Source organism: Neovison vison, chromosome 4 (assembly GCF_020171115.1).
Source record: "Neovison vison isolate M4711 chromosome 4, ASM_NN_V1, whole genome shotgun sequence".
Taxonomy (NCBI): domain Eukaryota; kingdom Metazoa; phylum Chordata; class Mammalia; order Carnivora; family Mustelidae; genus Neogale; species Neogale vison.
In genome coordinates, this window is record NC_058094.1 from 190,879,374 (window position 1) to 190,904,598 (window position 25,225).

At 42.3% G+C, this 25,225-nt stretch overlaps 1 protein-coding gene across 3 annotated transcripts in view; it reads right to left on the bottom strand.

Annotated features, from left to right (window-relative positions):
* Positions 1-25,225, bottom strand: part of ELMO1 (engulfment and cell motility 1) — a 526,031-nt gene that overhangs the window by 383,479 nt on the left and 117,327 nt on the right. For all 3 annotated transcript variants that reach the window (XM_044246376.1, XM_044246377.1, XM_044246379.1), the window contains 2 exons: positions 19,824-19,864; positions 18,549-18,621 (listed from right to left, as the gene is read on the bottom strand). In XM_044246376.1, coding sequence (XP_044102311.1) covers positions 18,549-18,621; positions 19,824-19,864 — 114 coding nt within the window. The remainder of the gene's footprint in view (positions 1-18,548; positions 18,622-19,823; positions 19,865-25,225) is intronic.

Below are 25,225 nucleotides of genomic sequence, written 5' to 3' on the forward strand. Positions count from 1 at the left end.
ATTCATGCCTGATTTAAAGTAAAACAGTACAATCTCCCCCATCAAAAACACCTTTATAAGAAGTGTAAATATATGCACAGGGATGGAGGAAAGTAGATGCTTCCTATTGAGGTCTGTTGAAAGTCAACTCAACCTGGCACCTTAAGTTAATAGTGATTAAGCTATTACTAACAGTTTATGTTGATTCTTTCACTCATGCTTAAAGAGCTCAAAACAATATTTTAAAAGGCTGTATCAACCAAATACATCTGCAAGTCCTGAACCACCTCTGAAAACCCCTGAAATGGAACTTTCTTCATGATAATATAGGAGATCTTGGTTTCAGTTCCAAACTGATACTCAAAAGCTGAGTAACCTGAAGCCCCAACATCCCCAAACACCTCTGTGAGCCCTGAGTATGTCAGTGAAATCACCCATTACAGTGGCTGGCACCTGGAGGGTCCTTAACAAATGACCAGCATAAGCAGGATGACCCAATGTCTTTGATCGTTAAACTTTTATTTTGTATAGAAACAGTGAAATAATTACGAGAAGACTCAGTTTGAAGAATGGAAACCTGGGCATTGTTTTAAAAAATAAAAAGGAAGGGAAAGAAAGAGAGAAAAAGGCAAATAAAAAGTCCAAATAGAAATAACGGATTTTAAAATAGAGTTGAGTACTTTCAGCCATGAAGGAAGTTTGACAAATAAATAGGAAATATGACTCACTGAGGGATGACCATGGGATAGGCGCCTTGCAAACTGTCTTGCCGGCCTGAAGCATTTTCACTGTCATTACAGAATGAAAAGGACAGAGCAGATTCACTAACAACATGTTAAGATGTCCACTATGTATTATGTTCAAATGCAAGTTACAAGAGAATATGTAAGTGATGATCTCACTTAATACACACCCAAACTCAAATTTCGTTTTAAGTATGTATACTAAAATGTCAGTTTGCACTGTGTAACAGGGTTATGATCATTTAAACAATTTTTACTCTTCTTGTTTTCTTCTACGATGTCTCAAAAGTGCTTACTCCATGTAAATTTTTTAAATGAACTCTGATACTTCATATCAGTTTGCTGAGAGGCAGCAAATAATGGAACAAGGACTATTTATAAATGTCGTATTAAATTAGTAAAGTGGCACCTTGCTATTTTTTAATATCTAAAAATCTAAACCTAACTACAGGGCATGTGAATCTGAACCTGCAAGAGAGAGAGGGCAACTGAACACAGAAGAAGAGAAAGAAAAGTAGATCAACAGAGACCAGGAGGAGACTTTTTTTTTTTTTTTTAAGATGGCTAATAGGGGCACCTTGGTGGCTTAGTCAGTTAAGCGTTTGCCTTCAGCTCAGGTCATGACCCTGGGGTCCTGGGACTGAGTCTGGCATCAGGCTCTCTGCTCAACTGATAGTCGGCTTCTCCTTTCCCCTCTGCTCCTCCCCCCACCACGTGCTCTCTTTCCCTTGCTTTCTCTCAACTAAATAAACAAAATCTTAAAAATAAAATAAAATAAAATAAGGGGCACCTGGTTGGCTCAGTGGCTCAGAAGCCTCTGCCTTTCACTCAGGTCATGATCCAGGAGTCCTGGGATGGAGCCCTGCATCAGGCTCTCTGCTCAGCAGGGAACCTGCTTCCCCCACTCTCTCTGCCTGCCTCCTTGCCTACTTGTGATCTCTGTCAGATAAATAAATAAAATCTTTTAAAAAATAAAATAAAATAAAAGATGGCTAATAACCTAAAGATACCACTATGGATACTACTATGGAAAGATGGAACGAAGTCACAGACAGACAAAGGGAAAAAAATCAGCAGGAAGAAATGTGTCACAGGAGAAAAAAAAAATCAACATTAGGGAGCAGAGAAAGAATGGCAAAAGAGAAGAAATGAATTTTAAACAATCATAATGCAAGAGGAAGCTCTCCCTTCCTATTCATCTCTTAACAAAATGGGAAATTTAAATAAGATCATAAAATGAATCATTTTTAAAGTTATTTTTGTGCTTGATAGCCAAAGTTACCTTGACCTACACCACTCTGAGAGACCTGATAGGACTTCAACAGTCTAACCAGGTCTCTTTCAGATCTCTCTTTAGCTACAGCACCAAGTTCAAGACTGTCTTTGAAAGATGAAGAGTAGTTCCTCACCAATTTACAAGTGTAGCTGATACAACAAAGCACTCTCTTTTATTTTTTAAATTTGAAAGTACACATAGGGTAAAGGAAGTGAACCAATATCCCCCAAAATTGTACTCAAAAGAAGAACATGTAAATATCAAAGTGCCTAATGGATTCCCTCTAAATTCCTGTCAAAACTTCCTCCGTTTACACAGTCACTGCCCCCCTCCACCAGCAAGGAAGAAAAGCAATAGATCGTTCCTCCGCCTGTATCCTTTATCAATGTGGAAAATAATCTCATTGCGGCTCTCTGTTTTACTAATGTAGAATCTCTTCTACTTGTCTTACTTTATATTTTCTTCTTCCTCTTCGCTTAAGGAGTTGAAATCTAGCAAAAGTGAAAAGGCAGAGTTTGATCTTTGAGTAAGTTCTGGAAAGTAGTAAACCCATCTGACGGCTCCTGAAAGAGCAAGGTAAAAAGATGTTGCATGCGGTGGCTTAATTAAAAAGCCCCAAAGTTCTTTGCCACTCCTTCCACAGAAAGGACGTTCCCCTGCCGTCTCCTATTGAATCTGGGCAGGCCATATGACAGTTTCAATCATCTGAGTATAACAGAAGATTCCAGAGAACTTCTAAGGCTTGATTACAAAGAGCCATGCAGCTTCTGCTTGGCTCTCTTAAAACACTGGCTCTTAGAAAGTGCCCTCTCCGGGAGCTTCCCAGAACCCTGTCACAAACTCTGAGGAAGCCCAACTCACAAGCAAAGGCCACATGTAGGCACTCCCGTTTACAGTCCCAGCTGAGCTGAGCCTTTGAGTCATTCCAGTCCAGCAGCCAGACATGCCAGTGATGAAGCTTCCAAATGATTCCATCCCCCAGATATGTGTGTCTTTCCAAATGAGACTCCAGACATCAAGCAATGACAAGGCATCATCCTTGCTCTGCCGCGTCCAAATCCATGACCCAGAGCATCAGTGAGTATAACTAATCCTTTCCACTGAGAATGGGTTTTTATTTTAGGTTTCTAGGTTTGGGGTGCTTGGGGATTCAACAACAGATAACTGGAGCAATGGAGATTAAAAAGAAATGACCATGCAATGATTAGTACCATAAATTAGCTGAGATCACAGTGGAAAGAGTAACCTAGAACCCCATGTCATACACTGTCACAGCCTGAAAACAATTCAAGCAGGTGGAGGTTAAGATCTCTTTCCTCTGCTCTCTCTCTCTGGTCTGTCTACTAGACTTTCTTTCTTTTTTTATTTCTCTTTTTTCTTTGGATCTTTGCTCATACCTATCCCTTAAGTCTGCCCTTGGGTCACTGATTTACTGCTGGGGGGTTATTCATTTTTCATGAAACAAATATTTATGGAGCATTGTTCTAGACATTAGGATAACAAAAGTGAGAAAATCTAACTTTTTCCTTGACCTTGTAATAGAATGTTTTTCAAACTATGGTTCACAATGATTAATAATTACAAAACCATCCTGATGGGTCCTAGCAAACATTTTAAAAATAAAAATAATGCAGAAAATAACACACTAAAACTAACAACAAAAAAGGATTTCTAAGTAGTATAGTAAGTATTGTTTCATGAATCCTTTATCCTTGGACACAAGCACACGATGTCTACATTGTGTTTCCATCCTAAAACTTTGACAAGCATAGTCTAAGAGCTAGACAAAAATAAACCTCATTTCTGATGTATAAAAAACATGAATGAGATTGTGTTTAGGAAATTTACAATTAAGTTGCTGACTCTGGGACACATTGTAACAATCACAGAGCCATTCTCCTCTACAGATAACCGGTTTTGGTTTTTTGTTGGTTTTTTTTTTTTTTTTTAACTGTTGTTAGCTTTGTTTAGAAGGAGTGTCCTAGTGTTTCTAGGGCCATTTTTGGTAAACAAGTGCCTGTCTTCAGCATGTGTCACTCATTGTGTATCTAAGCATTACACAGTTAAATGTTTGAGTACTTTAGTCAATCTATTCATTGGTTTAATAGCTGAACTAGAGAACATGGAATTATCATGACCTCTGGCATTTATCTTTGCCTGCAATTCTAGAAGCAGGCAGTCATATCTTACCAAACCCAAGCAAGGGAGCCTAAGGAAAAAAAAAAAAAATTAGCTGCCTGTGTAATCAGCATGATAGCCTCCATCCACAGTCAGTGGTAAACATTAAATAACATGTCATAAAACCACTGACATCTGAGTAATACTGATGGCAGTCAGTACCTCCTCTCTCCTGCACCCTCTCATTTATGTGACTCAACTTCGACGGGCTTTTTTTCCCCCCTTCATCCTGAAATAAGTATATATTCTTCCAAGTCTTCCCCAGAGGAAAAGCAGCAAATGATTTAAAATGATAGCTCTCATCCAATTCCTGAACTCTAATTAGGAAATTCTAAAACCACCCAAAAAAATGTTTTTACAGAAAACTTCAGAAAGTCTACTGCCAATTTAGCTTGAGTCACTGAGAGCAAAACAGCCGGATAGAGGTGAGATAACATTCCCAGAGAAGGCAATGGCTGGTGGAAGCCCAGTGCCAGGGCTAGAGAGCTCGTGAGCAAAAAGTACGATCTGAGGCATGTATGCACGTGTGTGTGAGGGGGTGTGTTTCAATTTTCACAGGTTGTGCTTGATGGACAGAGAAAAGCCTGAGGGAAGCAAAAGCCGTACATACCTCTCATTTCTATCCCAAACATCACCACAGCAATCAAATACCCAAGTGTGCCATATGGCCATCATAGCTCAATGCCAGCCTTTTGTCTTCATTTACTTAATTGGGAAAAATCCAATAGGTCTAATAAAAACTAAATTGTTAATAATATTAGTAATCTTTTGGTTTCTGACTTGAAGAAACTAAAAATGAAAGGTCTGGGGATGAATATAAAACACTCTTGGTGCGCACATGGCCGGATGTTACAGACTGAACGTTTGTATCTCCCCAAAATTTGTTTGTTAAATCCTAATGCCCAGGATGATGGTTCTAGAAAGTGGCGCCTTTTTGGGAAGGTGGGCCTTTACCTTTATGAATGGGATTAATGTCCTTATAAAAGAACCCTAGGGAGCTTTCTCTCTCCTGCCATGTGAGGGCACAGTAACAAGATGGCGGTCTCTGAACCAAGAAGCGAGGCCCTCACTAGACATCAAATCTGCCGAGACAAAGGTGCTTCCAGAACTGTGAGAAATAAAATGTGGTAATTTATAAGCCAGTCTATGGTATTTTATTATAGCAGCCTGAAAGGACTAAGACACAAGCAAATACAGGATGACCTATTTCAAAGCATTCTATGTGTTAGTCAAAATTCTGGCTCCAACCTTTACTCTTGGTGACTTGTTTCCACCATATGGACGAGTAATGCCAACTGCAAACAGTTGCATTCAGTGGTTTACTGGTTATTGGAAAATGGGTCACCACAGTGGAGTGTGACTGTCACAAGCTTCTCCTTCATTTAATGAAAAAGACTGTGGGGAAAAAAAAAAAAGAAAAGAAAAAGACTGTGGGGAGTAGAGAATGCCAACAAGGTTCCTAAGTTATGGGCCATATTTTCCTTCACGGAAACGCTTAAGTATTTATTTACGCCTAGCATTCTCTCTGCTCTCCTGTGACCACTGCTTCCTCAGAGCCAATTGCCTGAAATAAAGAACTTGAGATGGGTGAGCCACATGAATATTAATGGTTCCCCACGGTGAGATAAAGTAAAACGCACTTTCTCAGAATTGAACTATCACATAAATAAGGGTAAATTATCATTCACAACTATAGTTTGATTCTCAGAGTTTGTTATTTGCTACAATAAAAATAAGAATGATAATACTGACTTGGAAAGTGGATTACTGGCTGATTATCTGCACAATAAAGACTTATTTGTATAATATAAGGTACAGTGGGGGGGGCACTCTTATTTCTCCCTCCCCACAGCTATTGTGAACTGGAGATAAATTCCCAAAGTTGACCCCTTTTTCTCTTTGGCTCATGTATTCCAAACAGAGAGTAGTACTTTAATCCATGCAACCGGTTTAATTATTATTTTATGAAACATCATGAATCTTCCAAAAATTTTAATTGATATCCAACTAAATATAGATGGTGGGGTGGGGGGAGGTAGAGAGACAGACAGAAAGAGAGAATGTATATACTGTACTTCTTTGGGAAAAGATAATTAATAAACTGTGGGGGACCAAAAGCCAACCAAAACTTTTAACACTGATTTAAGACTCTAAGAGAAGCATTAAGATTCATTTACTCACCCTACAATTCCTCCACCGTGAATAATCTGAAAGTGTATGCGCATATTCTGGTAATTGAATTAACCAACGTCATACATAATTTATTAAGAGACTAATTGTACTTTCTATCTTGCAAAGAAAACTGCATCATATTAAATCAACAAACAGTCCTCAAACACCTACTTATTTTGTTCAAGGAATCAGGTGAGACATTGTGACAGGGATCTAGGGGTGGATTTTTGGATTGCAAGGCATTTCTAAGCCCACGGAAAAGAAAATACAAATTAGCACACACATAGTTAAACATCAGTCCAAGGCAACAGCAAAGAGATACAGGTTCTGATTAGCTAACAAATGAACTTAAGAGACAGTAACCTAAAGCAGCAATGATTCTGGATAGCAGTAGAGAAGAAGGGAACAAATTTACAAAAACTTCCAAAATTGGGGTTAAGACTATCTCAGGCAAGGGGTACCTGAATGGCTCAGCCAGTTAAGAGGTTAAGCATCTGCCTTGGGCTCAGGTCATAAGGTCCTGGGATCAAGTCCCCCTGTGGGCTCCCTGCTCAGCAGGGAGTCTGCTTCTCCCTGTGCCCTTTCTTCCAGCTCAAAGAATTTAGGGTTGGTAAGGAGAGGTCAGCTGGCCTGCAGTGGTGGTTTTTTTAATAACACTGTTTCCAGTATGTGTTTGTTGCTGAGAGCCACCTCCCCAGAAGCAAGGAGTATGTCATTTCCCGTCTTTATCCTCAGCACCTCTCCTGTACCTGAAGCACAATGAGAGGGAGGGGCGGGAGCAAGCTTTATTTGGAGAACACTGGGGCAGTTTGTCTAGCAGAGGGAACAAGGGAAAGACAGCAACATTGAACATGTTGCCTGGCGTTAGACTGTGATGCACACTGATGGCCAAGTGAAAGGAAGGAAGGAAGTCGGACCTTCTCAGCAACAGTTGAAACCAACCAGAATGAGGCCCCCAATTCAGGGAGCATCCAGGCCTACAAGCCAATTCAAATTCATAATACGGGTTTTCATCATCGGCAGGAATCAGGGGAAAGATTCAGAGGCTGCTCCCACTTTGCGTGGTAGCATTCCAGTATGGCACTGGGACCACCCAGACTTGTTAAAAATGCTCAAACCCCAGTCTTGATCTACTGAATCCAAATCTCTAGATTTGACACGTGATCTACATTTAAGTATGAGGGTTGCTGTTCTGGAAAATGAACATATCATGGCGGGCGGGGGGGGGGAACAGGACACAGATTTACTATCTAGAGAGTAAAGCACTACATATTATACCGTAAATACACTAAAACCATTGCAATGTATACATTATCGGGCAGATTATATGGTGTATGAGTCAGATGTTTAAAAAATAAAGCAGAAGATCCTACTTAAAAGATTTTTTTTAATGTGTACTGAATCCAAAATGCAGGGCCGAGGTGATGACTCATCAAATATGATTCAAAAATCAAATTCTCAATAATCTATCCAAACTTGACCCCAGCAGTGATCCACTGGTGTCATTCTAGTCTACAACCAGACTGAAAAGTCTATGAAATCAGGCACTTCATTATCTTTCTCACCTCAGGATGTTTAACTGTCAAATCTGAGCAAATAAATTTCTCCCTCTTGTACTTTTATGCCCCAATTTATTACTGATTTTTTTTCTACTTATTTTCCAAAGAATATCAGTTAGAAAATTTTTACATTCTAAATTAGGAGTACCCAAAAGGGAAGTTAAATTGGATATGTTAGTTGGGTAACTATAAGTTAACGTTTTATCTGGCTGGGCAAATAAACAAATTCATCAAGAAGTTATCACTGAGAAAATAAATAGAAAGAGCAATTTTATTTAACAGCAATGCGTTATTAACCTGAGCCAGGATATCAAGGAGATTAATAGATAGCAAGCATTTCAAGAAGATTCTTATCTGGTCTCATTTTCTCCTTGGAATCAAAAGTGCCACCTGGTATTTGATGTCAGTCTGTAGATATATTTCAGAATACCCTTGCATTTCTTTCTTCTCCATAGTAACAGGTTTTCTGACCATTCCTAACATAGGCTGACCACTCTTCCCATACGGTGCATTCAGATTAGTCACCGGGGAGTCTATAATCCAATCATTTATAATTTAGCTTAAGACCCTCTGAAGGCTCCCCAGTGCTCTCAGAATACAGTTTAAAATCCCAGGGGCACCTGGTGGCTCAGCTGGTTAAGCATCCAACTCTTGATCTCTGCTCAGGTCTTGGTCTCTAGGTTGTGAGTTCAAGCCCCATGTTGAGCTCCATGCTGGATGTGAAGCCTACTTTTTAAAAAGTTTAAAATCCTTATTATGGCCTGATAAGGTCTTGAGAATTGAGGCTTATGAAAAAACTCCCTAGATATGACTTGCGCGTTTTAAAGGCCTCCCCTGCCATTTGTCTTAGATCTCTGCTTAAATGTCCCCTGCTCCAGGCTAAATTAGATCTGGATGCTTTCATCTGTCCTTGTGACACTTACAATTATAACTGGTTAATTTGGGGTAAATACTTATTTGTCTGTCTTCCCTTCCGGATTTTGAGAATCATGAAAGTTGGAACTATCTTGAGCTCAGCGCAGTGCCGGGCACAAAGGGGAAGTCAACACAAGTTTTTTTTAATCAAATATATGCATACATGGTTGTTGTTGTTTTTCCTCTCCGCATGGCTGTTTCTGTTTGACAGACGTGGATTATGAGCGGGCAGATCCAGTACAAGTGGCCTGTCTAGTAGAGTCCACTGCTTTCCAAAAGCTAGTGACAGGCGTTCCAGCAGCCATTAGGGCAAGGAGCATCCGTAACAGAAGTCAGGTTCAATCACTAGTCACAAAAGAAAGAACTCAGCAGCAAGGCACATGTGAACGTGGAGTCTTTAACAAGTCCACAGCAGGCAGCGGATTGTGAGAGAAGACAAGGGAGAGAGCAAAGGGGCAGCACGAGAGAAATGCTTGGAGTCAGGAGCCCCAGGAGAGCTGGAGGCACAGGGCAAGGTGAAAAGCAGGAGCATTTTTCTTTGCGTTCCTGCCTGCTGAGAGCCAGGCCCAGGGCATTGGCCCAGGCCTGCAGGTGGTGGCCTGTGCTGGTCACAGCTGGCTGAGGGGTAGGCTTGCAAAGGCAGCAACAGTGGCTTCCGATGAACAAATCCAGAATCTTATACCACAGACAGCAGAAAAGGCAATGTAATGTGGCTGGGTCAGGAAATTTACAACATTCCTGGGCTCTGGTTTGCTCAAATTAAGATGCCAATCCCAGTGAAAGTTCTTTGATCAGTTTAAGTAAAGGGGCAGGACTGAAAAGCGCCAGAGGGTCCTCTCACAGGGGTGCAAAGACAGGACACAGAAAGCAGAGAGGGAATTCAGGATGGGGAGCTTCTCCCTCTCCACCTCCTCTGACTCCCCCAGGGCCCTTCATCTCCACATAACCCCAATCCTTCCTGCAGGACGGTTTTACTCTGTGCCCTTATGGTTCAGTCCACCAAGCCCCGTATGTATAGCTTGCAGGAAGATGCGTCTGCCATCGAACGTGATTCCACAGGACTTTCCTGTTCCAGCGAACGCCATCACCCAACTCACCTCGCAATTTCAGATTCTCAGAAGAGAATGCATGGGGGCCCAGCTAGGGTGCGGTGTCAGCTCCTGGTGCCATTAGCTGAGGGGCAATAGGAAAAGGACACGTGGCACCAGGTCTCAGAGCTGCTCCTCCCAGAAACCAGGAGCAGGACAGCTCCCCAGGAAAAGACATGCCTCAGTCCGCTCTGTATTCTGTTTGCTGGTGGTGCTGGTGGTGTTGGTCTGTGTATGTGTGTTACTTTCTTCAAGGAAGAGCACATTCCAAACACGAGGCTTCCTTAAACTATTACACTTAAATACAGCCCTTGTATTTATTCTCCCTGGTTAACCCTCCCTTGTAATGATTTTTCAGTGACTTTCAAATATTTTTGACCCCCACCCAAGGAAAAAACTAAGACTATCCACGTATTATCTGTGAATTTATGAGAAGCAAATATTTCACAAAACGGCACATATAACAGACTGTTACTTTTGTACTCTCTTATACGCCATTCTTTTTCTTTTTTTAAGATTTTATTTATTTGTTTGACAAAGATCACAAGTAGGCAGAGAGGGAGGCAGAGAGAGAGAGAGAGGAGGAAGCAGGCTCCCCACTGAGCAGAGAGCTGGACGTGGGGCTCAATCCCAGGACCCTGGGATCATGACCCGAGCCAAAGGCAGAGGCTTTAACCCACTGAACCACCCAGGCGCCCGTTATATGCCATTCTTAAAGCTCTTGTGACTGACTAAAATGATTTCATTCCCACTAATGAGTAATGATCTACAGTTTGAAAAATGCTACTAATAATTCTATTGTTCTGTAATTTTATTATTGAAAAAGTTTTACACTTTTACATTATACTTAAAATAGAAGAAAGTTCCCCCATCTTTTCTCGGAAATACCTCCAATCCCACAAAATTTTAGCCACTTCTAAAAGATGAACCAAATTGGCGTGAGATGTCTAGTGTTTAAGGACACCAACACGAAACAGGAAGATGAGGTTAACACGAACGTCCTTACTCTCTCCTTTTATTAGATAGCCTGTGTCCATCACAAAAAAAGGGGGATGTTTGAAATACAAATTCCCCAAGGCATATGTCCAAATTTGAATTGTTTTCATCATGGCATTCTTGAGCGAGGCACGCGACAGCCATGTTCTATTCTGTGTAGCAACCCATAGAGACATGTGCCCCTGTGTTAGCTGAGCCCGTTCAGAAGTGCCATCCACCGCCTCTGTAGAAAGCTGACTATCCCACACAGAAATGGAACGTTACTAGCCTTAGTAGCCTTGTCCCAATGGAAAAGAAGCTCTACTGGCGAGGAGTTTCTCAGGCAAATACTTGGTTGAGCAATGCCGATCAAATTGGGTTACTGGGTCGAAGGTATATGTAAATTCAAAGGCTTTCTGGAAGACCAAGAGCTGGTAGAATGAGGACGTTCAGCAGAGGAAACCGGGGAGGTAAAAGAAGAAGATGGAAAGATCTACTTTCAACTCCAGCACCCAGAGCTGACGTGCCTCCCATTCGTGGTTGGGCATGACAAGAACTGCCGAAATGCCTGCCTGGGTCACAGAAGAGCCTAAGAGCGTGGGACGCTGACTCTGGAATTGGTCTTTCTGGGTCCAGTCCCAGTTCACTTACTTACATGGCTGAGCCTCAGTTGTTCCCTCTGTAAAATGGAACGTGTAACAGTTAAACTTGGTTCACAGGCTTCTTCTGAAGATTCAGTAAGACGAGCCATCCACGTGAGGCTCTTGGCGGAGACAGTTTGCCACACAGTAAGCATCTGACAAATGCTCATGGCAGTTGCTCCCTCCAGCCAAATAAGTCCTCAACTGGCTTACCAGGGTGCTAAGACTCACAAAGGGAGTTCAGTCTTTGAAGGAATATATTTCCCAAATTCAGGTCAGATGTAGTTATCCTGCTCTAGGATCCTTTTTGTTCCATCTTTCCTTCTATAATTACTTGGTTCTCTCATCCCCTTCCTCAAAACCTGTGCCCATTTTGAGACTCTCTCCTCTACTAGACCTTGAGATCAAGAGAATGGAACATATTCTTCTCACTAAGGTCTTTGTAGATGCCAGATCTCGTGTGTGATAACTGAAATGAACTCCACAGCATAATTAAGTGTCTCCTGACTGGGCAGGACATACAAATCCCAGGGACACACACTCCCGATTGCCAGCTTCTGGGAGGCTCCAGGCCTCTGAGAACTGAGAGCACCTAGGAAGTTGAGAATGACATAAAAATGACCTCATTTCCTTCCCAAAGGTTGCTGGTGTCAGCTTTGCCCAGAGAGCCCGAATGAGGCATGTTAATCTCTCTTACTCAACAGTAAGAATTCATCTAAACAAGATACTGCCAAGGTATATTATGATACTTCTTATATTCGGCAACAGGGGGTTAATGGTAGAGTATATAGTCTACTAATGGTGACCTTCACCATGCCCCATGCTCTCTGCATGCTTAAGGGTAAGGATGATCTGGCAGCTTTCCTAAGAAGAATGGCATTAGTACAATAATACTACCTTAGACAATCATACAATCCATACCGAAGGCAAATGAAAATGTACTATTGACCAGGGATAGCACAAGAGTCAGGAACCCCAATGCCCAACTCAATCAAAAATCCTCATATAATTTTTGACTCCTTGAAAACTGAGCTACTAATAGCCTGCTATTCACTGGAAGCATTGCCAGTAACAAGGAGCCAATAAACACATATTTTGTATGTTATATGTATTATATACTGTATTCTTACAATAAAGCTTGAGAAAAGAAAATGTTATTAAGAAAACCCATGTTGTTCAAAGGTCAACTGTATTTGTTAATCCCTTGTGAGTGGAAGTCTACCTATTACAACTTCCTCCAAGTTATCCTCTTAGGGAATAAAGAAGCCACAGACTGAAGCTCTGATCACAGGCTGTAGCCTCCTGTATTTATCTTCTTGAGCTGGTTACCATCAGGATCACTGGCCTGGAGTCCATGGAGAAAAGGCATCATGAACAAACTGGGCCCAGGCAACGGGGATTGAGGGTTTCCAGGAGGTGACCTAGAAAGTTTTGCAGAAAGACCCACCTGGGGCCTCAGCCTGACCACTGCCCAAGTGCGTGACCTCAACAACCTGTTGCTTGACCTCTTTCACTATAAAATGGACACAATAACACATGCATCACAAGACCAAAAGGAGATAATGAACTGAAATGTTTAGCACTTGCCCTATATAAAACTCTCTTGGGGAAGACAGGTTCCACTGGAATACTTAAAGTAAACACACACTTCACAAAAATAAACAAGTGGGATATGTCAAACTGAAGAGCCTACTTCATAGTAAAGGAAACCATGAACAAAATGAAAAGGCAACTCGTGGAATACGAGAAAACAACTACAAATCATATATCTGATAAGAGGTTAATATGCAAAATATACAAAGAACTCATACAACTCAATGGCCAATAACCCAAACAATCCTCTTAAAAAATGGGCAGAGAAACTGAATAGGCGTTTTCCCAAAGCTATACAGATGGCCAAAAAATACATGAAAGGTGCTCAACCTCACTCATTTTCAGGGAACTGCAAATCCAAACTACAATGAGGTATCACCTCACACCTGTGAGAACGGCCGCCATCAAAAGCATACATAAGTGTTGGCCAGGATGTGGAGAAAAGGGAACCTTCAGACACCACTGGTGGGAATGTAAACTGGTGCAGCCAAGAGAAAATAATATGGAGGTTCCTCAAAATTTCAAAAATGAAACTACCATATGAACCAGCAGCCCCACTTTTGAATATTTATCCAAGGAAACGAAAAGAGGCTAGCTATCGAAGAGACACGTGCACTCCCACGCTCATTGCAGTATTACTCATGACAGCCATGACACCCTTAGCGTCTGTCAACACACGCATAAAAAACAGGCGGTGCATGTATGCGACGGAATATTACTCAACCATGAGAAAGAAGGAAAGCTTGCCACTGGCAGCAACATGGATGGACCTTGAAGGCATCACGCTAAGCAAGGTAAGTGGGACAGAGAAAGACAAATACTACATGGTATACCTTAAGTCGAACTCATGGAAACCAGGAGTAGAAGAGTGGTTGGGGCGCTTGGGTGACTTGGTTGGTGGAGTGTCTGACTCTGGGTTCCGGCTTGGGTCATGATCTCATGGGTCGTGATGGGGGGCCCTGTGTCAGGCTCTGTACTCAGTAGAGTCTACTAGAAGATTTCTCTCCCTCTGCCCCTCCCCCCACTCACGCTCACGTGCGCGCACCGACTCTCTCTCTCTCTCTCTCTCTCTCTCTCTCTCTTTCTCTAACTCAATAAATAAATCTTGAAGAAAAGAAAAGTGGTTGCAAGGAGCTGGAGTAGAAGGGGCATGGATGGGGAGACCCTGGTAAAGGAACAGAAACTTTCAGGTACAAGACGAACAAGGTCTGACTCTAAGGTAAACTATGATGACTACAGTTGATAATGCTATATTATGCAACTGAAATTTGCTGAGAGAGTAGGACTTAAATGACTCCACCAAAATAAATAAATAGGTGAGGTGATAGATGTGTTAATTATATGGGGGGGAACGCTTTCACAGTGTATACATATCATCAAATCCCCATGAGGGAGGGCACCTGGGTGGCTCAGTGGGTTGGGCCTCTGCCTTTGGCTCAGGGCATGGTCCCAGGGTGCTGGGATCGAGCCCCACATCGGGCTCTCTGCTCAGCGGGGAGCCTGCTTCCTCCTCTCTCTCTGCCTGCCTCTCTGCCTACTTGTGATCTCTCTCTCTATCCAATAAACAAATAAAATCTTTAAAAAAAAAAAAAAAGATCTCAGCTCAAATGCCACTCCTTAAGGAAGACTTTGATGACCCTCCCCAGTCCAAGATAGGTCACTAAAAAAAAAAAAAACCAAATCCCCATGAGGTACACTTAAATACCTTACAATCTTATTTGTAAATTATACTTCCATAAAGCTGAAGATAGACATAAAGATAGACAATTCATTTTTTTATTTATTTTTTATTCCCACCTCCCCCCCCCAGGGACATCACCCTGAAATATAAAAGTTTTGGGGGCAGAATCTGAATTTGTGAGTACCTTACTCATAACATTCTATAAGGCATTTGCATGCAATGCTATTACTGAGCCCTGCCCAACAACATGACAATCTCTCCCACTGCACTGAAAAACCAAAGTTAATGACCCAATAAGCAAATGAAGACTATTTTGGAAAATGTGCTTGGATAACATGAGAAACGTAGGGGAGGTGCCTCCCTGGGGCTCCTAGAATGAGAGTCCCAAGCACCCATCTATCAGTCACAAAATGTGTTAGCTTGTCGAGCCTGGAGAATTCTTCTTCTTTTTTAAAATTACAGGTGATATTTTATCTCTGGCAGAGGGAAGGAGACCACCTCATAGGCAAGAGAAAATCAGTAACTAAGAAGAACATGCATAAGTTTCAAAAATTAGTCACTGGTTACCATGGTGATGCAAATATTACCTAACAACTCACTGGGCTATAAGTAACCAAGATGATACTAAATACATTACTTCAAGATGGAAAATGGGCTCTATTTATAGGAGCACTTGCAAGGAACTAGACAGACCTAACACAGACGAGAGGCAGCCCTGGTTTGCCCCTGTGTCCCAGGATCCGAGGTCCCTCTCCTGCCCTAGGCATGTCAAGTCGAGCTCTGTGTCACATGCACACACAGCTGTGCCCAGGAACAGCTGCAGGAGGAAGAGTGATGACATTTTATTTACAAACAAAGGGCAATGAGTGGGAGGGTGAGTCTTCTCACTCCCTAAATGCTTCATAGGAGAAGAATCTCCGCTAGTGCCCACTGAAGATGACCAGACTGGGTGACAGACTTAGGTGGCTGTCCCTTTCAAACTCAACATTAACAGTTTCCTCAGGCAATGCAACATTTTCTAAAAAAGAAATGACTGGGGGGTGCCTGGGTGGCTCAGTGGGGTAAATCCTCTGCCTTCAGCTCGGGTCATGATCCCGGGGTCCTGGGATCGAGTCCCGCATTGGGCTCTCTGCTCAGCGGGGAGCCTGCTTCCTCCTCTCTCTGCCTGCTTCTCTGCCTACTTGTGATCTCTGTCAAATAAATAAATAAAATCTTAAGGGAAAAAAAAAAAAGAAATGACTGGGATGCCTAATAAAATAACAATTTTCCCACAGTTCTAAGGAATTCTAATTTTCTGAGTATACATTAATTTTAATTAGAACAGAAGCATAAATATTATTTGAATTTTTATGTTATTCTAACAATTCACTGCACAACAAACACACTCCTAAGTCAAACTTAGTACATAACTTGTGTTGACGATGCCCTCTGTCTGGTACACAGGGTACTGGTACCGAAAAGCGCCCCAAATCTGTATTCCTCCCAGTGGCCCCGGGGTTTCCACATTAGAATTCCAGGGAGGCTCTAAAAAATGCAAAATCCTAGGCCATATTCAAGGTCGATTCAGTCTGAGTCTCTGGGGGTGGGGATCTGAAAACGTACATTTCTGACAGGTTCTCCCTTCAAACTCATCGTAGTAATCTCCAGTAAATTAAGGTCTCCTGACAATGAGGACAGAAGATAGGACAAGCCCAAGGGACACAGCCAATACAGATGAATCAAAGGCAGGGGTATTTGTGATGCCGTGACTTTGGGTTGTGGCTGGACTACAACCCAGGGGGATAACCCCAGCACAACATACATGTATTGTGTGTGTGTATACAACACAAGGATTTGCAAACAACACAAATGTTGTGGTGTGATCTATCCTATTAAATATATTCTCATTTTTAATGCAATTACAGCCAACAAAATTGATATCACCACCCACTAATTAGTGATATTTGAAAAACCTTATTCTAACTTCTATCGCCCTATACCTGCATCTCTTAATAATTTTTACACTTTCTCATATTATGCTCCAAATAGCAGATACCCATCCAAGCTTTTCCAGTAATACTGCCAAAAAGTTGCAATATTCGAATTATCTCTAAAAGTCGAACCAAGTTGAAATGAGGCAGAATTCTGCTTAAAGATAGCCACAGCAATACATTTAGCAGCAAACACTTAACTTATTTATTTATATCCTCTTTATGTCACAGAGCATAGCGCGCAGAGCACATAAATGCAGGATAGAATAAATGGAAAACATTGAGAAAATGAAGCTGAGGGAAAATAAAGACAGGAAACTAACTGTTTGTGGAATGAATCAAAGGAACAAGCAAAATTAAACATAACACAGGCTGGGAAATCTAGTCTACTTGTTTACTCTGAGCTTTCTGTCAATTAGTATGAAGAGGAAAACCTGATCAGTTATGAAAATTCCGGGATCCATCTGGGAAGAACAAAGCAATTTCTAAGAAGGATTTCCAGGCCTCTGGCTATACTCCATCTGGGCTGGACTGAAGGTCACCCCTCAGACCCCCACCCTCACCCACACACACACACACACACACACACCATCACTCCTCTGGGGAGAGCAAGTCCTATTCCAAAGAAATAGGAACCTTGTCAGTGCCTCCTCCTTGCACCACCACTTACTTCACAGATAAATTCACAGTCACTCTAGGGACTGCTCATTGGGAGGAACAAAGCCTGGGGCCTGAGGTTACCCAATGTCCCCTCCTCCAGGAACACTTTGTGCTCACTTCTGTCCCAGCACTGGCCACCTTGTTGTAAAGAAAACTGTTCACAGGGTTGACCCTTCCCTCCCCACCACACCCCACAAGGCTATAAAGTTCCAGAGGACAGGACTGGCTCTGTGTATTTCGGTGAATTCTCCATAACAATGAGTTAAATGCTAAGCTCTTCTAGAAATTCCCAAAAGGCAAAGTGACAGAAGCACCAAGTCTGGACTTCCTTTTTGATTCTATCATTTATTACCCCTGGGATATTGGCCAAGCCATCAGACCTCTAGGATTCAGCTTCTAATCTATTAACAAAAGCCAGTATTGTGTATAACACAGGTGAGTCTTAAGGAAGAAACCCACAAACAATGGGACTGGCCCAATTGCTGGCACACAATAGGTGCTGAATAAATACTAGCTTTCTCTTCTCCTGTCGAGGATCTCCCTAAGACCTAGTTTTTATTGCTGCCGGAACCACTGTAATCTTCACCCACTCCCTCCCTCTCCTCCAAGCTTCTTAAAGAATAAAGAAAAAAAAAAAAATCACCCAAGAAGAAACCAAGTTCCCAGGAGCCATAGAATACTCCATCCATGTCTACACAACGCCACCTTTGAAATGGTTTCTTGTCACTGTTTCAACTACTTTAAGTAGGACTTAGAGACTGTTCTTCAGGAAAAAAAAAAAAAAAAAAAAAGTCCGAGAAAGGAGTCATTACACCATCAAGTAAATGATTTCTCCAGGCAATAAGAAAGAAAAATTTTTTAAAAATAATAATTTTTTAAAAAGACAAGAAAAATAATTAGTGAATTCACTGTCCGATGGCAAGGGCAGAGGCTAATGGAACGTTGCCTTGTTGATACTAAAGCAGCATTGTTTGCTCTGTGCACTCTATTTTCATGGACCGTAGAGATTTAAAATTTAGAGCACCATGTCTCATCTAGTCCTGAACAGAGGAAATATCAGTCATGCTTTCATTTTTTTAGATACGAGTGTCCCCAATCAAACAATGTGGTTGACCTACCTTTTCGGTGATGTAGAAGTTTGAACTATCAGCATGCTGCAGTGCAAAGTACTCATGGTTGGCAAGGGACCACCTTAAAAACAGAAGCACAAACTGTTGAGAAAAACAAACTATGGTCATTTTCATTTCTATAGCATGACACGGTTAGAAGAATGAAGCATCATGCACTTGAATTTGGCCCACACCCAACACACCCCACAATGCGAGCCTAAAACACAAGGACACCAGCCTGACCAACCATTTCCTATGTGGATGATCTTGGTCTTCTTGGTCGTGTTCCGTGCCTAGTGTCTGGAATATTTCATCTTTAGGGCTTTGAGCAGGGGCATTTAAACACAAAGTTACATTCCTCTCCATTTTGGAGGGGTGGAGCAGAAAGAGGGAAAACAACAGAAATGAATACCATTAAATTTTTGGTAACTGTTTCATTCCCACTGCCTCTGTGCTCCACAATCCCCCAGTCAGTATGGTTGCTGCAGATGGAAACATTCCGATTAAGTACCCTGGGGTCTTAAATAAACTCCAAGTAAGACTCGCTTGGTAATTCTGCTCTGAAAGCAGAAAAACCTCATGAAATGTCTCTACATGCTTTTCCTTTGGACTGTTAGGGCAGCCAAAGACAAGGAGGAAAGCCCTAACACTGGGAAGTTCCTGCGGCCGCCAAACCACACACAAGCTTGTCTTTTAAAATTCTTTTATCTTCTATGGGAACCTAAATGGTCCTCTTGATTTCTATCAGATGAGGTGTGTATTTAACCTCAGGAACTTCAGACTGCTCCCTGCTGGGTAGGATGAATGAACCACAACTTTTCAAAATAAATAAAAGGGATCCCAGTGTGCATACCCCAGCCATTTCACACTTTCTGCTCTTTGAGGAACAAAAGTAATTTTTTGGTAAAAGAGGGCATGTAGGGGCATCTGGGTGGCTCAGTGGGTTAAGCCTCTGCCTTAGGCTCAGGTCATGATCTCAGGGTCCTGGGATCGAGCCCCGCATCGAGCTCTCTGCTCAGCAGGGAGCCTGCTTCCTCCTCTCTCTCTCTCTACTGCCTCTCTGCCTACTTGTGATCTCTCTCTCTCTGTCAAATAAATAAATAAAAATCTCAAAAAAAAAAAAAAAAAAAAGAGGGCATGTATATCTCACATAGCAATCCGTAATGTCTTTGGGCAGGTCAGGGAGTGGCTTAGGAATAATATTTTACAATAGCTCGGAAATCTTTTATTAGCTTCTCAATTTGTGGACTGAAGCAACTCTGATGAATCCTAAGTCATACTTACCCATCACAGACTTCCTTTATTATTGCAGACAGCGGTTTTTTCTGCAAAATAGCAAAAAAGGGAAATGCTGTTAGTTTCATTTCACCATTTTAAATAAAAAGAAGAAGAAAAAGAAGCCTAATAAAAAGATATCTAAGTAAGGAGAATTTACATTTGCTATTCTTGGCTGTTGTCAATAAGTCAGTTATTTTTCTCAAAGTATAACCTACTGCCATCACCACCAAATATATTACTGATTTACTGCCCTCGCGGTCCTCTTTTCGATTCTTAAGTAATTAGTTGAACAAAATATGTATCATATTCAACTTAGCTGCTTTAAAATCAAGATGAAAACACAGGAGCAAGGGAAGCCCCAAGGTCAAATGATAATGGAAATTTCTTGGGATTAGTACATGAAGCTGGCAACAAGCAGTTCGGCTTTATGCAAACACGCTTCGATTCATGGCAGTTTTACGAGAACGTGTGGCAAATGGAATACGAGGCATTGCGAAACTGTTCCTGTAAAGTGCACAGAATTCTTCTCCTAACCATGGCCCGGACCAACGCCAAACCGTGCAGCAGCTTGAGCTGGACACACTTGAGTAATGAGATGGTGACACCATGTGCTGCGTATCAACTGGCCGGCTGACCACAGCTGTGCTCTAGGCCCGAGAGCCACAGCTGTGCTCCGCCTGCCTCCGGAGGGAAGGAATGCGGCAGATACACACACACACACACACAGCTCACCCAGGGAATGTTGAAACTTCTCTACTTTGGATGCAAACAGACCCAGTCTGTCCCCTGGGGTGGGTGGCAGTGTGTCAACCAAAAGAACAAATCATAGACCAGAAACAAAGGGGGAAGAAAAATCAAAGAAATACAACACATGGTCTTGGATTTTCCGATACAAACATACAAAAAGCTGTCTACATATAAACATGTTCTGCTTCTGTCCCTCTTGAAGGGTAATGTGCTATGGGAAAAGGAATTCTCAATCACACAGAACGGCTTCAAATCCTAGCCCTGTTCAATTGCCATGTAACCTACAATTTCCATAATTTGCTCAACCTCAACCAATTTATCTGTAAAATGGGCATAGGACCTATTCACTACTCTGGGCTGCTGTAAGAATTAAATTACATGGAAATTAATACAAAGAGCAAAAAATTAAAAAAAAAAAAAAAGACAGGTTCTGGCTTCTTACCCCCTCATATCACAGGATAAGTTCCATCTTCTCCTTACATCCTTGCCCTTGGACACAATGCTACTCTATCTGTCCTGTTGGTGAATTATGACACTATTCACTGAGTCCATCCTCAATGGGATGAAAAGAATGTTTGACTAAACTAAAAACCTGGTGGGGAGAAGGGGTACCTAGAATCACTGAGGGGGAAAGGTGCTGGGGGATCCTGAGATCCTGAGCTGGTCTCCTTTAAAGTAAGGTGAGAAACAGAGATTGGGGTCTACAAATGAACTTACTGTTGTATAAAGCAAGGGCTTCTTGAGAACTTGTCCACTGTAGATGGCTTTAGCAGTGCGCTGAGGGGCAAGTTCTCACAACCAAATGACAGAGGAATTTTAGGAACAAAATTCTGTCCAGAAGACTAGGACTTAGTGCCTCCAACTGCCAGAGCCTTCTCCAGGCTAATTGTTTCGCGATGACCCGCCAGTCCCAGCCCCCTCCTCTTACTTTTTGCCTCACAACTGAAATCTCGTATCACAGGGCGGGATGTCAGCCTTAAGCTACACTGTGGTAACAGATCAGACCAAGAGAGCGCTGTTGCTGAAGCAGAAGAAGGCGCCTGAACAACAGCTCCCAGAATTAGGCTTCCTCACTCAGGTGTCAAGAGAGGAATTTCTTAGATTTTTCGTTCAGGTCTGATTCACATATTTGGAACCAAATCTGAGAAGACAGCAGTCTATGGGCTACTATTATATTTAGAATAGTCTTCACTTGGCTGTATGAAGAGTATAGACCACGGGGGATCTCAGAGATTTAACAAAGATTCCAGAAAAGCTCTAAACCACCGATGAAAGAAGGAATCACAGTTAACTGAACATAACGTACCCATCATGCACGTTCACCACTTAAAATGCACGTTATGTGAGGGTGGGGGCAGTCTGCACGCCCCACTTCCCATACCCGCCCCCTCCATTTTTCTCGAGGTTCCAAGGAAGCCTTAGCCCTCACCACCCAAAGCTGGTTCCAAGGGCCTTGCAGTCCTCAGCTCCCTCAGTGCGGCCACCTTACCGGACACTATGACTATTACCTTCTTTTAAAACCCTCTTTCCAGAGTGCCTATGGAATCTTCTTTAGTTTTGTATGGTTTTTTTTTTTTCAATTTATTTATTTTCAGAAAAACAGTATTCATTATTTTTTCACCACACCCAGTGCTCCATGCAAGCCGTGCCCTCTATAATACCCACCACCTGGTTTTGTATGGTTTTAACCAGTAAAACTTCAATAAAATCCAAGAGAGCCTTCATTGTTTCTCTTTTGCCTCTGGGTAACTCCAAATTTTGGGGTTTGTCTCTTCCGCTTTTAACTAATCAGTCAGTTCCTCATTCACTTCAAGGCCGGAGCGTATGTATAGTTCTGGCCCCAAACACTCTCTTGCAGATCTCCGCCGGCTTGCTGGATAAAGCACTGAGCTCTCCTGCAGCCATCTTACTGATCACAAACAAAAACCATCGCTCTCACCCATCAGCCTGGCCTCAAAGGTCCCCCACCCCCACTGACGTCTTGCCCTCAGGGCAGCACCCCTGCTCAGGAGCAGGGAGCCTCCTTACAGCCCTCATTCCTTCACTGGACAGGAGGGCCTGGTTCCAAGGCTCTGTAGCATTTTCACATTTTCGCATCATGACTTCTCACCTCCTAACTACTCTTCTAAAAGACCCACACTCCTCATCCCAGCTCCTGCTACCAGACAAACCTTCCCCCAGTCCCATCAGCTCCGGCTCTGCCTCCCAAGCCCAGCGCCATTCTGGAGTACCAGCCCTTCTTTACTAACCACTCACCACAAATTTTGAGTCCAATGTTTCGCCAGCGCATCAAACTCATTCCCATCTTTCATGACTTCCGACACTTGACTTGCCTGCTTTGGGCAGTTTTTTCACATACGTGTCTAGAGAATTCATCTTTGCCTGCCCCTTTTCTTTACCCTGTTTTGTGATACACACCTTTACACTGAGTCTCATCATTAATTCTTCCACAACTTCTCTCCCCTTTATTCTTTCCAGACCTTACTACCACCTTTGTTAAGAGTTCTCTGGACGCTAACACCAGATCCTTGCAAATAAGTCTCTACATCCCCAGTTCCTTTGTTTTTTGTTTTTTGGGTTTTTTTTTCTCTCCAACCCCTACAAGGACCATCATCAGAGAAAATTGGACTTTCCCTACAAACTTTGCTCAGGTCACTCTTCTTGCTCCAATTTCCTCTACAGATCCCCAGTGACCATCACCTATATGGTATAAATCCCTTAATTAACTTGTCATCCGTGGCCTCCCATGATCTGGGCTCAAGAAGTCAAACTTTCTACGAATGTTGTCCATGTTGTCCATGCTTCCAGATTCAGATTCACCAAAATTATCCCACTTCCATACTTTCTTTCACCTTACACCATTTGTTAAAATGTCCCTCTTCTTTCTGTTTCAGCTCTAACAATGAATCCTTAGGATCATTAATATCCATGTCAAAGCCACCTCCTCCAAGCAGACGTCCATGATCTCCCAACCCCACAGAGATCACTCCCTCTATGTACTTAGCACATTAAAACACTCCTAAAAATTTTATATCTGTCTTATCTTCTTGTCCCTTGAGAACAAGACATCTTAATTCATCTATGTTAATCTCCAGCCTTCAGTACTAGTTACCACGTATACAGGCGCTAAGAGAATCTAAAAGGAGACTCGGTCTATTTCTAGTCAATGGAAAATCTACAGATACACTTTTTGTTAAAACAAAAACCACCACAACAAAAAAAAAAGTGTTGCATATAAAGCAAATTATCCTAAAGAACAGCCTGGATTGATTAGCACACAGCCCCCTTTCTACCGTGTAAACTACCCTGGGTGGCTCTAAGCAGCTGGGGGCTGTAAGTGCTTGACACGGGAAGGCTGTCACTACTCCCCGAACAGATAACTCTAGAAGGAGTTATGTGACTCGTGGCTCAGAGGAGCACTGAGCAAGCTGGCTGCTGATGAGTGAAACTCCACAGGTGATAAAACAGACACCAGTCAAATGACTGTCACCATCCCTTTAGCAAAGTCACGAAGGGGAGCAGCACGACCATCAACAGGACTTAACGAGACACCCCGATACACGCTAGCCTGGTGTCACAGCTTTTCTCACTTCCTGTATACAGCCTTCAGTCTGACACGAGCTTTTCGCCTGACTTAAACTCCAGGCCAAACACTGGCTCTGTCCACGTTTTAGTTAACGTCTGCTCAGGCGACGAAAGAGGTTTCTGCCTATATGCCCAGATGCTTAAGACTAGAGAGTAGGATGACATCTTGATAGCTTTCAGTAGACCCGAGAAACAATTTGTCTTCCACCTCATGGAGAGAAAAGGCTCCGGAGAAAAGAAAATGTGATCTAAAAGGCTGAACATTGGTTCTTTTCTCTGTGATTTCAAAGAGCCTAAAGGAACTAGAAATCACATTCTACACTCTGGATATGCCTGGATTTAGAATACTGAGACAAAATTATTTTAACTACCAGAGGATGTTTTCATAACTTAGGAAAATCAAAACTGGGGCACCTGGCTGGATCCATCGGTTAAATCAGGGTCTGAAAGTCTTAAGGTCGTGAGTTTGAGTCCCATGTTAGGTATGGAGCCCACTTAAATTTTAAAAAAAAAAAAAAAAAAAAAGGAACTAAATGTATTAGGCTTTTGTTTTGAAGGTCAAAACTATCTTCTTGGACTCAGCAGTGAGCTGAGATGGGAAGGGCAGGAATGTATTTAAAGATAACCTGGAGGGTCAGACAATTATCAGAATTCAGCATGGCCGGGATCACTGAAGGCCTCAGACCACCACGCTCTTTTCCTCCTTCCCCTTAGCAATGGTGAGGTCATCCTGCAGCCAACAAAAGTAATCTCTCCACTTTGTATTATTCTGGGAAAATCTTAATGTTGGCAGAAACATTTTTTTTTTAAAGAATTTATTTATTTGAGAGAGAAAGATCACAAGTAGGCAGAGAGAGAGTGAGGAGGAAGCAGGCTCCCCACTGAGCAGAGAGAGCCTGATGCGGGGCTCGATCCCAGGACCCTGAGATCATGACCCGAGTCGAAGGCAGTGGCCTAACCCACTGAGCCACCCAGGCGCCCCAAAACATTTTTATTTGTCAAACAAAGTATGCATTTCCATATGAATCTGATTGGCAAAGTACAATGTGCCAACAGTTATAGTCAAGAGGTAGCTT